General features: G+C 31.4%; 5 protein-coding genes across 5 annotated transcripts; 2 read left to right on the plus strand and 3 right to left on the minus strand.

The window, feature by feature from the left end:
- Window positions 1–510: 510 nt before the first annotated feature.
- Window positions 511–1,952, minus strand: OCT59_017614 (uncharacterized protein; the record flags this gene model as incomplete). Its single annotated transcript, XM_066137602.1, has 4 exons — window positions 511–1,130; window positions 1,204–1,544; window positions 1,755–1,783; window positions 1,941–1,952. The coding sequence occupies 4 exons, from the start codon at window positions 1,950–1,952 to the stop codon at window positions 511–513; spliced, it is 1,002 nt and encodes a 333-aa protein (XP_066004164.1).
- Window positions 1,953–9,654: 7,702 nt separating this feature from the next.
- OCT59_017615 (uncharacterized protein) lies at window positions 9,655–11,429 on the minus strand (the record flags this gene model as incomplete). Its single annotated transcript, XM_066137603.1, has 6 exons — window positions 9,655–9,759; window positions 9,830–10,132; window positions 10,270–10,482; window positions 10,682–10,828; window positions 10,918–11,226; window positions 11,355–11,429. The coding sequence occupies 6 exons, from the start codon at window positions 11,427–11,429 to the stop codon at window positions 9,655–9,657; spliced, it is 1,152 nt and encodes a 383-aa protein (XP_066004165.1).
- A 114-nt stretch (window positions 11,430–11,543) lies between these two features.
- On the plus strand, window positions 11,544–12,286 carry OCT59_017616 (uncharacterized protein; the record flags this gene model as incomplete). The annotated part of the gene is made up of 2 exons (XM_066137604.1): window positions 11,544–11,554; window positions 11,614–12,286. 2 exons carry the CDS (start codon window positions 11,544–11,546, stop codon window positions 12,284–12,286), a joined length of 684 nt encoding a protein of 227 aa, XP_066004166.1.
- A 432-nt stretch (window positions 12,287–12,718) lies between these two features.
- Window positions 12,719–13,485, plus strand: OCT59_017617 (uncharacterized protein; the record flags this gene model as incomplete). The annotated part of the gene is made up of 2 exons (XM_066137605.1): window positions 12,719–13,410; window positions 13,479–13,485. 2 exons carry the CDS (start codon window positions 12,719–12,721, stop codon window positions 13,483–13,485), a joined length of 699 nt encoding a protein of 232 aa, XP_066004167.1.
- A 7,447-nt stretch (window positions 13,486–20,932) lies between these two features.
- OCT59_017618 (uncharacterized protein) lies at window positions 20,933–21,340 on the minus strand (the record flags this gene model as incomplete). The annotated part of the gene is made up of 1 exon (XM_066137607.1): window positions 20,933–21,340. One exon carries the CDS (start codon window positions 21,338–21,340, stop codon window positions 20,933–20,935), a length of 408 nt encoding a protein of 135 aa, XP_066004168.1.
- Between the last annotated feature and the right edge of the window lie 1,979 nt (window positions 21,341–23,319).

Raw genomic sequence — 23,319 nt, forward strand, 5'->3', positions numbered from 1 at the left:
TTAATTTGGGAGGCATCATTTTTAATATTACCTTCATTTCAGTCTATAATAATTTATAAAAGATTCGTAAGAAGGATATTCAAATCGTGTAAAATGCAAAATCTGTCGATCTCTAACGAACTCTAGCATTTTCTTCGTCAGTTTCAGAATCGTCATCTGATTGATCAATTTGACGTCTCACGACTTTTCTTTTTTTGCCAGGTCTATTATCATTGTCGTTACTTTCACTTTCTGATGATTCGACATCAGCATTATCTTGGCTCGATATTTGTGATTTGAGATTATTAATCTTGGCTCGAAGAACTTCATTTTCGTGATTGATATACTTATTATGGGAATGTAATTTGATATAATCTTGCCAAAGTTCATTTAATTCGCCTTTAATTTCTTTTAACTCTCTATAGACCTCGCACATTCTGCCTTGTAAATAAGCATGCTCGTCACGGAGCCGACTATGTTCTAAATAACGTAAAATATTTGATAAAAATTCGTTAAATACATTAAAATGTGTTACAATTCATTACCTCTCTTCAACTTTTCATAATCACTATTATTGTATCTATACGCCAATGATTCTGATGGTTCAATGGAACTTAAAGAAAAATCATATGGTAAAAACTCTCGTGATAAGAAATCCCTGTGCGGCATTTGAGATAAAGACAATTCTAGTGGTTTAATAGTTCTGGTATATTCAAAAGAACTTTTTGAAAAATGCGCACTGGCCATTTCTTTATCGGTATGGGATTCTTCCAGATCTCGACTTGTTTTTGACTTTTGACGAGATTCCATTAGAACTTGACTTATATTAAGGACAAATGGATCTCGATAATTTTTTTGGTAAACTTGGCCAGTAGCAGGAGTAGTTGACGTTTGTCCACGAGCCACTTTAATGATTTCTACTTCATCAGACAGTTCATCTCTATTCGCTGCGGATTTTTCGTATTGATTCGTTTCTGTATTAATAAATTTTTTTGATATAGTAAGTACACCTTTGAATAACGGAACGGAATAACGCAAAACAATCAATATATCGACTTTTTTTGGGGTAGAAGTTTGTCTGATATTAGGAGTAGTTGAAGTTTGTCCACGATCCACTTTGACGATTTCTTTATCAGATGGTTTATTTTTTGCTGCAGATTTTTCGTATTGATTCGTTTCTGTATTAATAAATTTTTTTTGATATAGTAAGTATAAATGATACACCTTTGAATAACGGAACGGAATAACGCAAAACAATCAATATATCGACTTTTTTTGGGGTAGAAGTTTGTCCGGTATTAGGAGTAGTTGAAGCTTGTCCACGATCTACTTCGACGATTTCTTCATCAGGTGTTTTATTTTTTGCTGCAGATTTTTCGTATTGATTCGTTTCTGTATTAATTAATTTTTTGGTATAGTAAGTATAAATGATACACCTTTGAATAACGGAATGAAATAACGCAAAACAATCAATATATTGACTTTTTTGGGGGGTAAAAGTTTGTCCAGTATTAGGAGTAGTTGAAGTTTGTCCGGTATTAGAAGTAGTTGAAGTTTGTCTGGTACTAGGAGTAGTTGAAGTTTATCCGGTATTAGGAGTAGTTGAAGTTCGGTCCCGATTCACTTTCTTAGATGCTTTGTGAAGTTTTCTTTTATTTGACGATTTTTTCTTGTTTCAGCTCATTTCTATATATCAATAAATTTTCTTACGGTTAAAATAGGAAATTGCAAATCAAAAGTAATTATATATCATATGGTCGAAAGTTACAAATTACCAGTTATTATGAAAATGAAATAAAATTATCTTAAATTTCAATGAGATGAGAAGAAAAGAGAAAGAGAACGTACGAGTTAATGATCAGACGAGTTTTTATAGAATTTATAAGTTTATTATTAAGCTTTTAACAAACTTTCACAAGCTGATTTGATAAATAAAAGTTTATTTATTGTGTCTTCTGAACTGAAATGATCATTGATTTTAATTTTGCAACAAAAATGATTTATCAAGTACAATATACTTTTGCAAATTTTAGCCGATTTAATTTATCGAATTGATATCAAAATATTCGATTTAGTATGACCGCAGTTAAATTAATTAATTAATTAAAAATGATTTATCGAGTACAATATACTTTTGCAAATTTTAACCGATTTAATTTATTAAATTGATATCAAAATATTCAATTTAGTACGACCGCAGTTAAATCAATTAATTAATTAAAAATGATTTATCGAGTACAATATACTTTTGCAAATTTTAACCAATTTAATTTATCGAATTGATATCAAAATATTCGATTTAGTACGACTGCAGTTAAATTAATTAATTAATCGAATTGACGTTAAATTTTTACAAATTGTAGTAAAGTTTTAAACGATTATTTGATTTATTGAAGCAATTAACTTCAAAACTCATCAATTGAAAATGACAAGAAGGAGATCGGTTTCAAGCATTCTTGGCAATCAAAAAAAAAATGAACGTAGACGTTCGTTCTAAAAACCTCGCAAAAGGAAGAAAGTTCCTTGTTATTGCAATAATTGTAATGGAAAATTGGTATTGGAATGAACAAAGCTTCTACATGAGACAGGAGGCGAAACGAATGATTCGAATGAAGACGAATCAAGTGAGAACGAAGCTCTTTCGATAATTCAAGAAACTAGTGAACAAGACATTACTGAAAATATTGAATTACCTCAAGTAAATGTTGACGTTCATCAGACTTCGACATCAGGGTCGGATTTCGGGGGATACACTGAAAGTCAAAGGTTACAAATACCTGGGGACATAGATGTTAATTATTCTTTTTTATCTCGGAGGCGCGTAAGATATACAAGCCATCCTATTCCTCAATCAACAAGTTTGAATATTGAATCAGACGTATATAATACTAGCGAACAAAACACTAAAATGTTTTTGGGTAGCGAATTAAATAATGAATCTTACAACAAAATTTTTGAAGATTATTCACCTCCTCCGTATCAAGCCAACATGGATGCCGAAGAAAATCTGATCGATGATAATTTTTCATGGATTTTATTGTGGATAATGAACTACCGTATAACATACAATATCCCAGAAACGGCAACTGAATCTTTAATAAAGTTCATGAAAATAGTTCTAAACGAAATCAGTGGTGAAAATTTTAGAACTTTTCCAGATTCTCTTTACCTAGCGAAAAAAGTACTTGGCCTAAAAAACCGATTTCAGAGATTTGTTCCATGTACAAAATGCCACAAACTCTATAATAAACAGGATGTAGAAAACTTTCATCAAAATGAGAGTTTATCGGTTATGAAATGCCACCATATCGAGTTCCCAAACTCGTCTCGCTGAAGTACACGCACTTGTGACACACCTTTATCACGACAAATCGATGTTTCAAGAGTTCAAGCCGAATCAATATACCTATTTGCTGGATTTCGACAACAACTTTCTGATATGTTTTGTCGACCTGAATTCGAGAAATCCCTCCGACATTGGGCAAATCGATCAAATTCGGATAATATTTTATCCAATATTTATGATAGACGAATATGAAAAGAATTCAAAGATACAAACAACGATGATTCGTTAAATTTTTTCTGAAATGAGGTTGCCGACTCGCATTTTGGCCTCATGTTGAATGTTGACTGGTTTTAGCTATTTGATGGAACTAATCATAGTACTGGAGCCATTTATGCAGTTATCTGTAATTTGCCGTGTAACATACGATTTAAGCGAGAAAACTTGCTGCTCTTTGGAATGCTACCGGGTCCGAACAAAGTGAGTCTACATAAAATTAATCATTACCTTGCACTAATCGTTAATGAGCTGACATCCCTCTGGAAAGGGATTATTCTAAATCGAACATACGAGCATCAGTTAGGAAAAAAATTCGTGTAGCGTTGATAATGGTATCGTGCGATATACCCGCTGTGAGAAAAATTTGTGGGCACGTTTCTGCATTGGTTTCTTGCCACCGATGCCAGAAAAAGGCAAATTATGAAAATCATCAGCATAATTTTGCTGGAATGGGAGATATGGAGGATTGGTTTGTTGCCAAGGATTCAAACGAACATCTCCAAAACGCACTTGGCTGGCGACAGTGTAATTCAGACACATCAAGAAAGAGATTCGTTAAACAAACTGGAGTAAGATGGTCAGAACTACTTCGCTGCTTTTATTTTATTTCGACCCAATTCGTTTCACTATCGTTCGATCCAATGCATTGTCTATTTTTAGGCATTGCAAAATGGATTGTGAAGCGAATTTGGGTCGATCAGGGAATCTTAACTTCAAGTATGCTCAATGAAGTTCAAAAACAAATGAATCGATTTCAAGTTCCGGTCGATTTGGGTCGAATTCCTAGCAAAATTGACTGCAGGGAAGAATTTTCTAACTTCACTGCTGACCAGTGGCGAAATTCTTTCACAATTTATGCCACAGTATCGCTTTGGGACCATCTCTCAGCTGAAGATAGAAAAATTCTGACTCATTTTGTCAGAATTTGTTCGATATTGGTAAGTTGGATTATAGAATCCGACATGTTGCAGGAAGCCCATAGACGACTTGTTAAAATAATAAAGCTCATTGAGGTACAATACGGCAGGAATAAAATTACGCCGAATCTACATCTCTCGCTTCATTTGTCCGAATGTTGTCATGATTTCGGCCCATTGTATGCGTTCTGGTGTTTTTCATTTGAACGCATGAATGGAATACTCGGTAAGATACACTGGCCTTTATTATTATTATTATTATTATTATTATTATTATTATTGGTTTTAAATTTTCTTTTAAATACAGTCAACTCCCTCTATAGTCACTCCCGTTATAGTCACATTCTACTATATAGTCACACCAGTTGAATGTTCAAAACACTTTATTATTAAAAACTATCCTATATAGTCACAATCTATCTATAGTCACTATCACACCTATCCTCAAAAATCTTATATTAAAAAAAACCGTTTATAATCACAGTTATATAAAGAATATATTAAATAACTTGGCATCTAATAATCGTACAAAAATGTATCATAGCTTGTTAGAATCGTCTTACTGAGATGAATCGAATGGTGGTAGTTTTATCCTTTTGCGATCACTGGCTGATGAGTTATTCAACAAAATGTTAAGCATCGGCATTATTATATTTCTTAATTTACGTTTACTGTGCCATTTAACATTTTGCTAAATTTCTCGGTATCTAGTGATTGCAAAAAGACGATTAATAGCTCGTTGGAATCGCCTCATCAAGACGAATCGAATGGTGGTAAGCTCATCTCTCTGTGATCAATATTGACGGAGTTACTACTTAAAAACCATTTAATATTTTTTAATTTCGGAAATTAATCTAGTGATTGAATTTCGATGTATTTTATACCATTAGAACCGTCTCATCAAGACGAATCGAATGGCGGTAAGATCGTCTCTCTAGAATCAATATTGGCAGAGTTATTACACAAAAACCATTAATATTTTTTTAATTTCGGAAATTAATCTAGTGATTAGATTTCGATGTATTTTATACCATTAGAACCGTCTCATCAAGACGAATCGAATGGCGGTAAAATCATCTCTCTACGATTAATATTGGCGGAGTTACGATACAATAAAGTTTTGAGTATAATTTTGGCTAAAATTATGTTAATTTTTGGCCGGAATTATGATATACTAATATAAGAAATTTTTTATATAGTCACATCTCTTTATAATCACCAAATATGGACTGTCCCAAATGTGTGACTATAAAGAGAGTTGACTGTACAACCCTTAGGATCATTACCGAACAGTAACAGAAAAATTGAACCAGAACTAATGCTTCGATTAATGAATGATAACCGAATCGAGAGATATCATTACACTTGTGCTCAGATGAAAGGTCTTGAATTACTCGAAAAAATCATCCTACCGTTGGATCACTATCAGAAAATGACCAATTCGCTTCAGATGAAATGGAAAGGTTTTGGCTAAATTCAAAAAATATCCAGGAATCTACTGTTACTGGATGCGAAGCGTTTCCTGGTGAAATGTTAAGACCTACTTCTGAAAATGTAGTATTATCACAATCGATGCTCGATTTAATGATTGATTATTATATTGCTACATATAAAATGTATAATTTCTGAAAACCATCTGATGCTATAGAGCAAGATGCGATAACTATTCGTGTAAAAATGGATAAATTTGGAAGATGTTGTATTGGATCTGAGATGTTTGGCTCCGCGTTGTCATTTCAACACATAAAAGTTCATATGTATTAGCCAAATTCATAACGACTGATGGAGAAGTTGATCGTTATCCTGGACAAGTCCAGTATTATTTCAAGCATGAAATTGACTTGCCAAATGGACCTACTGAGCATTATTTGGCTTTTATTAGGTGGTACCGACCAGCAGACACAGCAAATATTCAGTATCATTTTAGTATTGATGATACCGAAGAAACAGAAACATGCAATGTTGAATTATGGAAAACAGATTTTTTTCCTGAAAGTAGGGATTGTATTATTCCAGTACACAACATTCTTTGCCGATTTGTGCCCGCTAAATATAAAATTTCTTCTAACCGCAACGCAACTGAATATTTAGCGATAAATCCATTAAATCGCAAGTTTCACATTCGGTAATTTACTAAAAGTTACAGAATTTTTCTTTACAATAATTGTTTAACGAATTTTATGGAATTGGTTATTTAATAATAAATAATACGAATAAATTGATTTACAATAAAATTTGACGAATCTTTAACTTCAGTGTTTTCTTATTTTACTTATATGTCATTATTATTTATTGATATTAATTAAAATTAATTAAAAAATCGGTTAAAAATCGTCAAAAAAGTTTTAAGTCGATCGTTGTTATTAATAAAAATCGATAAAAAAGAAGTATTGGTCGATTTATGGTTTTTTTTTATGTTACAGCTCAACTAAAAATTGACCAAAAATCGACCAGTTGATTTATGCCGAAATTTTTCTGAATTTTGTAATTAGCCGAATGTGTGACGAATCACGTGACGATGATGACGAACTTTTGATGAAAGGTATTAATGCTGAAAGAAATAATTTCGACCAGTGCTAGTCGTCCCACTCAATTATTACAAATGATATTGGCTTTACCTAGGCATTTACAAGACCTTGCTACTTTAATCCCAGACTATGTAATCCCTAACTATACAACCTCACTGTTGTCCACCTTTAAATCCTTCTTACGGTCTCAGAAATCTTTGGTCTCAGCTTTTTTATCTGTCCGCTTTGCTCAACATGCTTCTGATTCAATTGAATATTACACTGCTAAGGTTGCTTGCCGAAACCTAAGGGTTTAGGCAAGATGGCGTTTCGCCGAAAAGCGAAATTCTGCCGAAACTATATTAAAGTTATATTAAAAAACTGGTGAAACTTTGGAGAATGGTGAAACTGCCGAAACTTATTATAAATGCCGAAACTGCTGAAACTCTGCCGAAACTATAATAAATCTATAGTAAAATTTTGATGAAACTAATAGTAGGATTTTGAAGAGGTTTAGACAAGCAACCTTATACACTGCTTTACGTGATGATTATTTTTCATCTTCTCTTAGCACTTTCATCGATTCGGCTCTTTCCGTTAAAAAGCGTTCAATTGTTCTTGACCGGGTTCTGGTTGTTTTGGACTCAAAACCTACTTTCCTTACGAATCCAACAGATATTAAACAAGCCGCTGTTGCGCACTTCCAGTCAGTGGTTTCTCCACCTCTAACACATTATACTTCACAGAATTCCTTTCCTCCTCGTTGGCAAAAGGCGTATACCCCTCTTTCTGATATATCTGCCTCATTATACGACCCTGTCTTATCCCCGATTTCATTGCAAGAATGGTCACACATCATCTCTTCCATGCCTAATAACAAAGCTTCCGGTCCTTCTAAGATTTCTTATGAAATGTTGAAACATTTATTCGGTAATGCTTTAGAATTTTCCCTTCTCCTTGCCAACTCCTGTCTTTCACGTAGTGATATTCCTGCTGACTGGCGTGAAGCTGTTGTTTATCCTATTTCCAAACCTCATGATTTTGACGCTCAACTCAAAAATACTCGTCCTATTACCCTTTTGGAAACTGTTCGCAAATGCGTTGTTAAGGTTGTTACTAATCGCCTTTCACATCTGCTTGCTGACAACAAAATTCTCCAAGGACGTAACTTTGCTGGATTACCCAGTGGTTCTACAGATGTGCCTATCAAAATGCTAGACGCTATTATCCATCAACATAAATATGACTCTTCTGATGACCAAGATTTATGGATCGTTTCTCAGGATATTTCTAAAGCTTTTGATTCTATGGATCTTAATATGCTTAAACTAGCTTTAGAGAGATTACATTTTCCTGCACTTTTAGTGCGCTTCATTCTCAATTTATTTACTCGACGAAATAATAAAATTATTACTTGCCATGGCGATACTTTTAGGTATAGAGTGCGTGTTGGTATTGACCAAGGAGAAATCATTTTCCCTCTTTTATAGGTAATCTATTTAGATCCTTTGCTTACAGTACTAAATCAAGAGGCATCTGATCCTTTTATTTTGAAATCTTCTGCTCTTCTGGACTATTCACCTATGGAATTTGAACATCATTCATTACCAGTGTCGCACCTCACATTTATGGATGATTCTACTTTGATCGCGTCTTCGAAATCTGGCATTGAAGACCGTTTGTCTATTACTGCAAAATTTTATACCCTCAATAATGTTCAAGCCAATTCTGCTAAATATGTTCTACTTTCTTCTTCTGATCCCTCTTCAGTAATTTCTTTTAGACTCTCCCCATCTCCTTTAATTACAGATATTACACTTACTCTCACTTCTTTAGCCCTTAATACTTCCTTTCGATTTTTAGGAGTTTGGTTTTCGCTCTCTGCTTCTTCACACTTTGTACTTAAACAAGCTCGTTCTATGGTCAAAAATATGGCTGCTCTTCTTGCACCAAAAAAATTATTGGCTCAACATGTCACTTACTTGTATAATGCTGTTCTTCTTCCAAGATTAGAATTTCAATTACAGACTTCTTTATTTTCTGAATCCATCATTCAATCTATTATTTCCCTGATGCTTTCGATTATCAAGAAAAAAGCTGGTTTGGCTTCTACCACTCCTTTGGCACTTTTATATTTGAAAATACCTTTTTCTATTCAACATGCGTTTTGTCAATTTTTATCCTCACACTATTTCTTACCTTCACACTGGTCAAAATAGGACAATTCGACCTAAATTTGACCAGGTCGAATATAGGTCGAATGACGATCTAACCTGTGTCAAATTAAGGTCGAATTTTCGGGCGCATTTAGGGTGCCAATTGTCTCAAATTCGGAAAGGATATTCGGCTAAAATTAGACCTATATTAGGACGTTATTACATATTTGTTCGACCCTAAAAAAAAACCATATTTGACTTCTATATGTAACCTGAATATTATTGATAAATAGAGTTTTCAAGGACGAATAATAAAGCATAGTATAAGCAAATAAAACCCGTTTATTTTATATTTTATATATATTGACGTATAGTAATATAATTATATAAATCAACCCATGTACATAATAATATATAAACCCCAATAAACCAACCATATTAAGCCAAAAAAAGAAATATAAAATATACTAATAATACCATATAATAAAAAATAAACCCAATAAACCAACCAAAAAAAAGAAATATAAAATATACTAATAATATTCGTCGGCTTCAAAGATTTCATAAATTTCCTCGTCTTCTTTTGCTTCTTTTGTGGCTTTTTCTTTGCCTTTTCGATTCCTTTCAGCTCTTTGTTGCTAATATGATATAAACAAAATTAATTAGCGATATTTGCAATGTAAAAATATTAAAAACAATTCAACTTACTGTTGTCGAACTTTCACCAATCTCATCCAAATCTTCGGGTCTAATCGAATTCATTTCCGCTGAATTTAACAAGAAATCCGAATATGGATCCGTTAAATTTGGCTCCATTGGCTCACAATCTTCGTAAGATTGAATCAAATCATCAATCACATCATCAGCCGCGTCATATTCGCTAACATCGTTTGTTTTGTTGGTTTCATCAGTTTCGTACATTTTCGCTTTATCGAGCGCCCATTCAGGCGCATTCTTGAGAGGTTCACTAGACGTAAAATACATGTCATCATCATAAATTCTCTCTCTTTGCTTTTTGCGTGTTGAATATATTCTGCTTCAGGGTCCAATACGTTTCGTAATAGGTGTTTTAACTATTTAAAACAAAGATAAACTTTATATATCAAATAAATATTAAAATAGGTTAATAGCAATAATCACTTTAATACCTTGTTCGAACGCCATTCCCGATCGTATACATGCAGGAACCGCTTGTTATTAGGCAATTTCTGTCTTGATTCGTCTTCGGAATCCGATTGCTCAATCGAATGACAATCATTCTGTAGGAGCATTAGTAATAATTCATCTTTATCGAATTCCTGTATGTTAGCATCATTTCTTTCATATAATTTTATTGCGGCCTTTACTCGTCTATTTTTTTTCTGTCGAATATATAAAGATTAATTTCAAATGACTAAAAAAAAAAGAAGTGTATTAAAATAAAATACTCCTCACTTCGGACAATCACGCATTTACGTGCATTCTTCGATCTACTTTGTCTAATTGGCCTGATTGTCGTTTCCATTGTCTATCTCTTTTATGCTTGTGCATCGATCATAACCAGTCTGACAATTGGGTTACCGACGGATTATAATGTCCACTCATCAACTTCTTTAATTCAGGTATCAATTTTTCGTATATCTTTGCTGTCTGTTCACTGAAAGTCTTACCATAATCCAACCGATATTCTTCGGGTATTTGACCTTTCAAGAGGTTTTTCATTTCAGCCTAAACAATAAGAGGAAATAATAAAATAATAAAAGCTGTATATATACATTAACACAATTCGGCTGCAAATAGTCTTGTAAAATTCTTACTCTTGCATCTGTAGCGGCAACTTCATCAGGAGATTCCTCTCTCGATTTTAATCTTTTATTGGGACGTTTTGGTGAATATTGCTGCGGAGGATTAATAATCTTTCGAGGTATGTGAAGTTGTTTGGATTGTTGAAGTTCTTCTCGGAGAGCTTTATTTTCTTCACATAATTCATTCGATTCATTACTAAAAATTTCATTAAAATCCCGTAACATGGAGTTCTCCTCCTCGATCCTACGAACATGGTCTTCTAAATTATCTATTTTTCGTTTTATTCTGGCTACTTTGGACTTTTCTTGTTTTAATTCGTTCTGTAGTCGAAGGGTTTCTTTTTTTAAATTTCCTAACTCAAAATTACCTATTTTAAATTATAAGGATATGTAACAAACAGATGTAATATAATAAATATCAAAATATAAAAATAACAAATTCGATTTACCCGCTTCTTCATTACTTGGTCGATCACTTCTTGGTGCTCCTTCTTTATGATGTGAACGATAACTTTTTGGTACATTAATATTAAGATATTTTTTAATAATATCCAAAGCCGTTAAATTTCATTGAGATTGAGATTGAGTTCGACCTATTGAGGCTGAAATATCTGGCGGAATAACGAGTTTAAAGGGAGATGAAGAAACTGTAGTATTAGTATTTTGTAGTGTTAGTGTTGACGAAGTGGTAATATTACGTGTTGATAGTGTTGACGAAGTGGTAATATTACGTGTTGAAGAAGCAATATTTCATGATGCTGATGCTGACGATTGTGATGCCGGTATTGAAGTGGCAATATTTGGAGGTGTTGGTGTTGACGAAGTGGCAATATTTGGAGGTGTTGCTGTTGAAGAAGCAATATTTTGTGGTGTTAGTGTTGACAAAGTGGTAATATTTCGTGATGCTGATGTTGACGATCGTGATGCCAGTGTTGAAGAAGCAATATTTCGTGATGCTGATGCTGACGATCGTGATGCCGGTGTTGAAGTGGCAATATTTGGAGGTGTTGGTGTTGACGAAGTGGCAATATTTGGAGGTGTTGCTGTTGAAGAAGCAATATTTTGTGGTGTTGATATTGACGAAGTGGTAATATTTCATGATGCTGATGCTGACGATCGTGATGCCGGTGTTGAAGTGGCAATATTTGGAGGTGTTGGTGTTGACGAAGTGGCAATATTTTGTGGTGCTGGTGTTGACGATTCAGCAATATTTGGTGGAGGAGTATTTGGTTTCGATGGTTTCTTACGAGTCATTATTGGTTTTTTTTTTCAAAAAAAAAAGAAAGAGATTTTTGTACGGACAAGGAAATTGGTCCACCTTTTATATCTATTTTTTACTATCAAATTAGACTCTCAACAATCAACGATCAATTACACTTAAACATTTGTATCAAATTAGACTCTCAACAATCAACGATCAATTACACTTAAACTTTCGCATCAAATTAGACTTTCAATTAATTAAACAGATCAAATCAGACTTAAACTTTTTCATCAATCAGACTTAAACTTTCGCATCAAATTAGACTTTCAATTAATGAAACTGTTAAATCAAATTAAATAGTATGGTGATACGTATGTTTTATTTTTAAATTTCTATACTTATTCAATTTTCGTTCAATTTTTTGTCTATTTCGTCCAAATTTCGTATGGTTTTTTTAATTATACCATCAATATCACTTTAAAAACGGAATATAAAAAATCACAATATTACTAAAAATTTGACATCACTAAAAATTTGATATTAATAATTACAATTTTATTCAACGTAAAAACATATTACAACTTTATCATATCTGACTTTTATCAAAAAATGAATAAAGGGAGAAGAAAACGCATTGCTGCTAATATTTTGGACGAATATAATAATCCGAGTTCTTCAACCTCTGAACGAACTTATGCCAAATTTACGACCAGAAAACCAAGATCGAAGGTTCCGTGCTATTGCAGCAATTGTAATAGGAAAATGATTGATCCGCGTACAAAGGAGAGACACGAGCAAACGAATTCTTTAGAACTATTAAATTCCGATAAGGCTCCAATGTCTCAAGAGTTAGTAGAACTGATTGATTCGACAATATCGTTAGAAGAACCACAAGATACGACAATATCGTTAGTAGAACCACAAGATACAACAATACCGTTAGTAGAACCACAAGATACGACAATATCTATTGATATATATTCTGATAATGATACGTATGAGCAACAACAATATGTATTTCTTCCACGTAAAAAAAGGTCAAAAACAGGCACACTTCATCATATTACTGAAGTTGAGCAAGTCGCTGAATCAACTGAATATGACACGGATGATATCTACACTAGTGAATCTTCAGCACAAGAAGATTCTCCTAATAATGATGATAACGAATTTTCAAGTAATTTTGAGAATTATTCTCATCCTATGTTCGACATACCAGATATTTCAGACACACCGAATATTTCAGAATTACCAACAGATGAACTAATTAAAGGGATTTTGATATGGATTATGAAGTTCAGGTCGAGTCATAACATACCAAATACTGCAATTGAAGAATTAATACAATTTATTAAAATAATATTGAAAGTGTGTAAAAATATCAATCCCGAATCATTTCCAAATTCATTATATATGTTAAGAAAGCGTTAGGACTTATCGATCGATTTACGCAATTTGCAGCTTGCCAAAAATGCCACAAATTATACAAAAAAGAGGATATAATATCAAATGATGATAATACTATTATGAAATGCAGCCATGTCGAATTTCCAAATTCGGCCACAAAAGAGATTAAAGCAATGTCAAACTCCTTTAGGAAAGAAAATTTCTTTAAATAATAGTATATCAATTGTTCCTGAATTAATTCATCCGGTCTCGAGTATACAACACAGCTTTCAAGTATGTTCAAGTCGACCAGATTTGAAGAATTATTGCGGCATTGGACTCGTCGTTCAGTAATTGATAATGTTTTATCAGACATATACGACGGGCAAATTTGGCAAAATCTTAAGGAATCAAACGAACAAGGGTCAAATAACTTTTTCTGACCGGACAAGGCTGATACTCATTTAGGATTAATGATAAATTTGGATTGGTTCCAGCCGTACGAAGAAACGATTTACAGTACAGGTGTAATATATGCAATAATATATATGTAATCTACCTCGGGATGTTCGATTTAAGCCTGAAAATATGCTTATACTCGGCATATTACCGGGGTCCAATGAGGTTAAATTACATAGAGTAAATCATTACCTTTCACCAATAATCACGGAATTAGAATTACTTTGGGAAGGCGTGAATCTTAATCGCACTAATGAATGTCCAAATGGCAAAGATATTCGAGCTGCATTAATAATTGCTTCGTGCGATATTCCTGGAGCTCAAAAATTATGCGGGCACATCTCTGCCCTTGCATCATGCTATCGATGCGAAAAAAGGGCCAATAATTGCAATTTTGGTGGTATGGCGGATATGAGCGACTGGTTTATCATGAAAGATCCAGTCGAGCATCGTCAAAAGGCTTTAGAATGGCGACGATGCAAATCTAACGCAGAAAGAGAGATTCGTCAAGGAGAATGGCGTAAGGTGGTCTGAAATATTAAGACTGCCGTATTTTGATCCGATTCGTTTTGTTGTTGTAGATCCGATGCATTGCCTTTTTCTAGGAATTGCTAAATGGATAACAAAACGAATATGGATTGACGAAGGTGTATTAACAGAAAAAGATCTTCAATCAATTCAAAAGAAAATGGACGAATTTAAAGTACCATCAGATTTGGGACTAATTCCTGGTAAAATCCATTGTGGTGAAGGGTTTTCTAACTTTACCGCTGACTAATGGCGCAACTTTTTCCTAATATATGCCACTGTTGCTTTATGGAATCATCTTCCAGGTAAAGATCGCAAAATTCTTATGTATTTCGTAAGAGTTTGTACAATTTTGGTTAGACGAATTGTGGAGATTAACAATATGAAAGAAGCCCATGAACTTTTGATAAAGATAATTAAATTGATCGAAGAATGCTATGGCGAAGAAAAAATAACGCCAAACCTCCACCTATCATTACATCTATGCGAGTGCTCTTACGATTACGGACCTCTGTATTCGTTCTGGTGCTTTAGCTTTGAACGAATGAATGGCTTATTAGGTAATTCAAATTTAATTGTATCGATTTTTCAAATTATATTATTTCATTTAGCAAAGATTAATAATAAATTATTTATTAGGATCTTTGCCTAATAGCCACCGCCAATTTTATGGGCCCTTTCTCAGGATCGCATTACCTAATCTTTACTTGTTGGCCGTGTGTGTATCACGTACTCAAAAAAAGGATTTGCTATAATGTCCCATTGGCTTCCTACCGCTGGCCCTGCTTCTACCTCGTTCCACCCTTATTCTGGTTGCTCTCGTCATATTCCTAAATATGCAACACTTTCTGCTATCAAACGACGTTGTACTAGTGAACGTTGTTTTTTCCAGGTTCAACTGACCGATACTATCGCCTACCCTACCAAGAATGCCAAAGTTTTTACCACAGGACGACCTATTAGATTATCGACCTCTTTAACTTATGCCTCTTCTTTAGCTATGGTTTACTTCAACCGACCTTCGAGTGAAGTTTTTGCTCCCCCATCTGATGATTCTCCATTTGTCCCTCCTAGTTCTACATGTGAATTATATACAGATGGGTCCTTTCTTGATTTGTCTTCTGGAAATTCTCCCTTTATGTCTTCAGCCTGGCTTGCCCTTGATGAAAATAACCTTATTTTGAAATCCTCTTCTGATGTTATTCCATCAACTTATCCTTCTACTCTACGTTCTGAAACGTTTGCCCTCCTATCAGCACTTAAAGCTTTAACCTCTTATTCTTCAACAATTATTAATACTGATTGTGCTTCCTTGATTTCAACTTGGAATCAATTTGTTGATAAACCCTTTTTGCCAAAGCTTCTACGACAACCTAATCATTTGCTTTGGCTCTCTATTAGACACTATATACACAGGAAACATTTATCAATCACTCTCCAGAAAGTCCCTGCCAAAGATGATATATATAATACACAAGTGGACTTTCTAGCTAAAGTAGCTCTTCATTCACCTCAACCGACTATAACTCCTATATCTTTGTTAGATGCTCCGTGTATCATTTTATTTGACTCTCTTCTTATTGATGAAAATATTCGTCACTTTCTTAGGTCTATTTATGAGGCTAAAAATTTATTAGATTTCAGTTCTCTTTCTCGGTTTTCTCATCTTGCTCCAGTTGATAATTTTGACTGGAAGGGTATTCTCTTTTGGTTATCTCGTTCAAAAGTTTTTACTACTCATCACAAAGGACTCCTCGCGTTTCGACTTAAAGTTTTATTGGATATGTTACCTACTTTGACTGTCCTTCAGAAACGTAAACCTTCTCTTTATCTTCCCGATTGGTTATGTTCTCTTTGCCACTCAGCTTCTGAAGACATGAATCATCTTTGGACTTGTACTTACATTATTCCTGATGCCAGCCCTAGGTCAATTCATCACAGGCTCCTACTTTTTTTTCATGATGCTTGTATTACTAATTTCTCTGAATGCGTTTTTCTTTCAGATAACTTTTTACTTGAATTTTTCGCTCTTGATTGTTGAGATTTTACTACACCCTCACCCTCCTGTCTTTGGCTAACTCGTGGACTTTTCCCTGTTGACCTTATACAACATCTTCGTCAAATATTTCCTAAGAAAACGATTTTTGAAGTTTAACTTCACTTTTATCTGATCTTCATGAACAACTATATTGGGACATTTGGATGCCTCGCAATATTTTCTTTCATCTATGACTGCAATTGCAGAATTCTGATCTTGCAAATAATCACTCTTTTCCTTTTTCTCATTCTTCTCCTTCTCCTCACATCACTTTTGGCTCTTCTTTGGCGACAGTCTCTCAGGATTCCTGGTTTTCTTGGATATCCTCTTCAATAATTCGAGGTGGATCTTGGATTTCGCACTTGGATTTTCTGCGCCGCTTAACAGTTCAACCTCTTAGGATTTCTCTCTAACAGAATCGTACCCATTTGGATTTTCGGGATCTTGGACAAGTTGACCACACCGGTCTTCTGCAAAGCTTGTGTATGTGATTCTGTAATAGTTTAGTTTTCTTTTTCTTTAACTTTGTTCTAGTTTAGATTTCTTTACTTGTATGAGTCGTGAAGCTACTCTTTTTATTTTTTATTCTATTTTCTTATTTTTGTAATATCGTTCGATCTTGTAAATTTTCGATTTAAAATATAAATAAAAGATAAAGTCATGGACTGTTTTTACAGTAAAAAGATGATTTAACCACCATTTGACTCGTCATTATGAGACGATTCCAACGAGCTATGGGGCATCTTTCTATGATCATTGGATGCCAAGTTATTACGTGAAATGTAAAATGGCACAGTATCGCAAAATACAAAATGCCAATTTTTGACGTTTCGTTAAATATCTCGGCATCCAGTGATCGTAAAAAGACGGTCTAATCACCATTCGACTCGTCGTTATGAGACGATTCCAACGAGCTATGGGGCATCTTTCTATGATCATTGGATGCCAAGTTATTACGTGAAATGTAAAATGGCACAGTATCGCAAAATACAAAATGCCAATTTTTGACGTTTCGTTAAATATCTCGGCATCCAGTGATCGTAAAAAGACGGTCTAATCACCATTCGACTCGTCGTTATGAGACGATTCAACGGAGCTGCGGTGCTTACTACGATCATTAGATGCCAAGTTATTACGTGAAACATAATATTTTTAGGTTTCGACAATTTCGACATGTCGAAACTATTTCAGCATTTCGACAAATCAGAGAGCCAATGTCAAAATATCGAAATAGTTTCGACAATTTTGACATGCTGAAACTCCCTAATTTTGGCAGGCAACTTTACCAATGGATAAATAATTAGCCGATAAAATTATATTTATAGTTTAGTTTAGTGTAACGAGATAATCATATGATAATAGATCTTCAAATTTTATTAGAAAAAGATAGTAAATATTAGAAATATTTTTCTTAAAATGTATAAATACAAGTGGATTTCGATAGGAAATTCGGCAGTCTCGATTTAATATCTTAACTCAAGATAAAATTATTATTAATAAAGAGTTATCATAGTGGTTTCACTATGAACAACGATTAATAATTAATGATTTATTATAAAAATTAATAAATTTAGAGAAATTATCGCAATTTAAAATTTCGGTAAGAAAATTTTGTTTTGTAATTTTTGTAATTAATTTTTAATTTTAATAGAAATTATTCGAACTCAACACGTCGGTGGCAACATACTTAATAGTTACTTGGCATGAAGTGCTGAGTAACTGTTGTATTTGCAATAAGCAATATGATTGGTGGGATTTACTGAATACTGAGTGCAGCTCAGTAAATTTTACTGATCATATTCTTATTGCAAATACATGTAAAGGCTTACAACAGATGCCGCAGTTATTGATGAGCATCGCTGTTATGCCAGGTTAAGTCTGTTTTATCAAGAGGCTTTCTTACATAATAGGTATTTATTATACAGCTTAGTAACTGGTTGTACTAACATAAATCACCAATTAGTAAATGCCTGATAAGATAATTTATTATCCTATGGGCGGCGTGTCACAACAGATATATGAAATATTAATAAGAAACATTTATAAGTTGTAATATTACAAAAAAATAATAATAGCTTTATCCATACATTATTTCAAAAATTTTTGTTTTTTTAATTTTTTTTATATATATATTTTATAAAAAAAATTATATATAAATATATATATGTCATAAAATAAATTGCTTAGCAGTGTAAAAAATTTATGGGTTAGATAAAAGTTTGCTTAGCAGATATGAAAAATATTTGCTTATTGGACCTTAGTAAATTTTGAATTTTTTATCTGACCTATATATATATTGTTCAGTCCAGCTTATTGCATTGCCAAACAGGTTTAGGCAAGATGGCGTTTCACCAAAAAGTGAAATTCTGCCGAAACTATATTAAAGTTATATTAAAAAACTGGTAAAACTTTGGAGAAAGGTGAAACTGCCAAAACTTATTATAAATGCCAAAACTGCTGAAACTCTGCCGAAACTATAATAAATCTATAGTAAAATTTTGACGAAACTAATCGTAAGATTTTGAAGAGGTTTAGACAAGCAACCTTAGTCCTGGCATCATCCTTACTTATATGGCAGTCATACCAATTAATAAACAATTTCATTTGTAATAAAACAGAGTTCATTTATGTTTAAAATAAGTTATCTGATAAATAAATTTATAATTTACTAATAATCGGATTACAATTTGTTTTAAATTTATAAATTACTAACAATCAGTCACAATTTGTTTTAAAGAGAGCAATTGGTAAATTTAAATTAAATGATAGTTATCAATCAGTAAATTTAAACTAAAAGATAGTTATCAATCGGGTATTAACTTGATTAATACCTGATTGAAGTATATACCAATTTCTAACTATTGAATAAATCAGGTGACCAATCAAAAAAAAGTTACCAATCGAGTAGATATCCGATTGATCAGTGTTTACCTGTGTATATGCTTTTTCAAAGTTGTAAAAAGAAAAAAGCTGTCATTAATATTTTAATTCTTTCTAACAAAGTTATTTCTCAATTTAAATAACTAGCAATGAATTCTTCTAATTTCAAAAATATATTAATAAATTGAATGAATAAAGCAAAAAAAAATAATAATTACATATAATAATAAATTATCAACCTATAATAAAAAGGTATACAAAAATTTTCTGCATATCCTTTTTAATAATACCATAACAATTTTGTAAATTCTCTGAACAAAATACACAGTATGCAGCACCATCATTTTGATGGTCAAGTTTTATCATATCTTAATGATACATTACCAAATTTGGAATATGAGATAACTTTAATAGTTGCTTAAATCATACTGTTGAATTTCCAAAAGTAAGAAGTCATACACCAGACATTATAGTATTGCGGCTGGTTTTTTTTGCATGCTTAAAATCTTGTATATGAACAACAGGTCTTACATTCAGAAAAATCAGGCAGCTGAAATTAATTCCAAATTTGTCATTCTGAAAAACTAGCCGTTTATTTGTTAAATGGATTTAGATTGCAGTTTGAGCTTTAAATTCAACAATATGGCTATCTAAACCAATTGATAATATTGAAAGATTAAGCCATAATGTCATTTGAATCAATAATTCTTGATGAAAATTCGTTACAATTAACTGGTTATTAGATCTAATATTGGCAATTAATACAATAACTATTGGCAGAAAGTTTGGTAATAGTACCTAATAATAATAATTGAAATAAATATGACTACGAATTGTATGTATATAAATGATACAATTTATTATAAATAAATACTACCTGCAATATATAGGCATGCATGTCATTCGCAATAGCTTTTTTAATTTTAATATCATTAATAATTATTGGAATATCTTTATATATATTAATTTTAATTTTTTCAATAGAAAGTATCGACCCAACAATATATCTTAAACCAAAATGATACCAAAGAGCAGGTTTTAATTTAGTAATGTCAGACATAGCAGCTATATATAGGCCTTTGATAATTTAATGTATCAACTAGCCTTTTAAATTTGACGATATTTTTAAATAAAAAAGTAGGATTTATAAGTGTATCTTTATTGTTAGTATGAAGTTTTCTATTTGGATAAAAAATTTTTTAATAAATTAACACACTTTTTATAAATAATAAAATAAGTGGCAGATCATATTGTATGTTTTGAATTATGGATCCTTTCAAATTTTGACAAAAAATATCAAGAGCTTGAGTGCTAAAACTTCCTAATATAATGAGAAAGTTTGTAAGTTTTTTATTATATGTGAAATTTTGCTTGCCTTTATTATTATCTTTATGAATGGCAGCTTAAATCATTATTTCACATAATCCTTTAAAAACAGGTTTTTCATTAAATACATTAATAACATTATGAATAGTTTTATCTGCTAATATAATCCATATATTTGTATGATCATTATCTTTAACATGCATGTTTTAACATGTACTGCAACATCTATTATTTAAATAGAAAAAAATTTTTAAATTTTTAATTTTTTCCTTCCAAAAAAACTCACATTCTTTATCAATATGCCATTGAGATTCTGCATAAATTTTCTGATTTAATGCACGCTTTTGTGATGTTGTAAGTTTTTTTCTTGTAAATTTATAAGGAAATTTATTTGGAAACATTTTTTTAGCCATTACTTCAATATAATAAGCTCCACCATAACTTGCTGGTGTTCTATTAACATAATTTGTAATTAAATTTAAACAGAACCTTAAACATCCCTTTTTCTTGTTAAATACTTGATTAATATATGTTGGATTTATTATTATATTATTATTTTCTTCACTAATTTCATTTTTGACTTCATTTACTGTAATAATATCATCATCATCCATTGTATCTTCTATTTCACTCTCCCAATTATCCCAGTCATCATCTGAATTTTTATTATTTATATCATCATCTTTATCTGTTGTTGATTTTGCAAAAAAGTATAAAATACTACATTGTCCATCTTTTCTTTTACATCATGAACCATTTGCATAATGATTAATATAATAGGACCCCGAACAATATATATATAGGTCAGATAAAAAATTCAAAATTTACTAAGGTCAATAAGCAAATATTTTTCATATCTGCTAAGCAAACTTTTATCTAACCCATAAATTTTTTACACTGCTAAGCAATTTATTTTATGACATATATATATTTATATATAATTTTTTTTATAAAATATGTATATAAAAAAAACTAAAAAAACAAAAATTTTTGAAATAATGTATGGATAAAGCTATTATTATTTTTTTGTAATATTACAACTTATAAATGTTTCTTATTAATATTTTCGTATATCTGTTCTGTGACTTCAGAGCGTAATTTAGGCACTTTAGTCAAAGGGAACATCCAAAACCTTCTTAAGTAAAGTTGTTAAGCAGGTTCGAATCTACTAACATATAAATTTTTATCATGATTGAATAGATATTTATGGATTTATTCATGTTTTTTGTAACGCCACCAATACGCGGAATTTTTACTTTTAAATTTTACTGTAAAATTTGTCAAAAAAAATATTTTTAAAAAATTTTCTAAGTAAAAATGAAATAACTTTTATTGATTATTACAAAAATTATAGTGTAAAATTATAAAAAAACAGAAAAACACTTATTTTTCTTGCTCTCATTTTCAATATATATTTTTTAACTGTTATACGGACACGTATATGATTTATAATCACTGGTCAAAATTAATGCTATCGGGTACATATTGGGTACCTGATATGTGTACAATATATGTGATATATATGTATGATATTTAACAATACTACACATATCGGGTACCCGATAAGTGTAGTAGAAATGTAGAAAATCGGTGACATATATTGCAAACATCATATATACATCTTACATATATCGGGTAGTTAAATATTGGTCACATATTATAGACTTATTGGGTACCCAATATATTATGATATATATCATATATATATTATACAGATATCATACAGATATCAGACAGATAGATATAGAATCACTGGTCAAAATTGCTGGTAAACTTGGGTACATATCAGATACCTGATATGTGTATAATAAATGTGATATATGTGTATGATATTTAACAATACTACACATATCAGGTACCTGATATATGTAGTAGAAATATAGAAAATCGGTGACATATATTATAAACATCATATACATATCGGGTAGTCAATTGTCAGGTACCCGGTATATTATAGTAAAATATCGGATAGATATTATACACTTGTACAATATTTATTTTATGCAATAATATAAATACTAATAAATCCATAATTTAAATTCAATTATAATATTAATTTATTTAATAGTACTAAAAGTTTTATTATTTTTAATTAATAATAAAAAATTACAAAAAAATAAAATTACAAAAAAGTATATAAAAATTATTCTAGCCATATAAACAATTAGAATTATGTATATCTGTTATCTACAAATAATGTGTTCGGTTATTTGCTGCTTATTTTTATCTTTTTAATATTTAAAAGAAATAGAAATAGTAAAGTATATTAGTAATAATAAAGATATTAGTATAAATATTGTTAAACGAATTTGTAAAAGAAAAGGAATGATATTAGAAATGTTAATAAAAAAAAAGAAACATAAAAAATGGGTAGTAATAGAAAATGTTAGTATATTTAGTAGTAAAATATATTAGTAAAAACAAACATTAGTAGGTTAAAAAAAAAGAAAAGAAGTATTAAAAATATTAATAATTTAAATAAAAATTAGTAAAAAATATACCTTTATATTTATTTCACCTTTTTTTGAAATTTGCTATTAAATATATTAATTTATTTTTTTAATAAAATAAAAAAATAAATATTTAAATTACC

This window comes from Rhizophagus irregularis, chromosome 26, assembly GCF_026210795.1.
Source record: "Rhizophagus irregularis chromosome 26, complete sequence".
In the NCBI taxonomy this organism is placed as follows: domain Eukaryota; kingdom Fungi; phylum Glomeromycota; class Glomeromycetes; order Glomerales; family Glomeraceae; genus Rhizophagus; species Rhizophagus irregularis.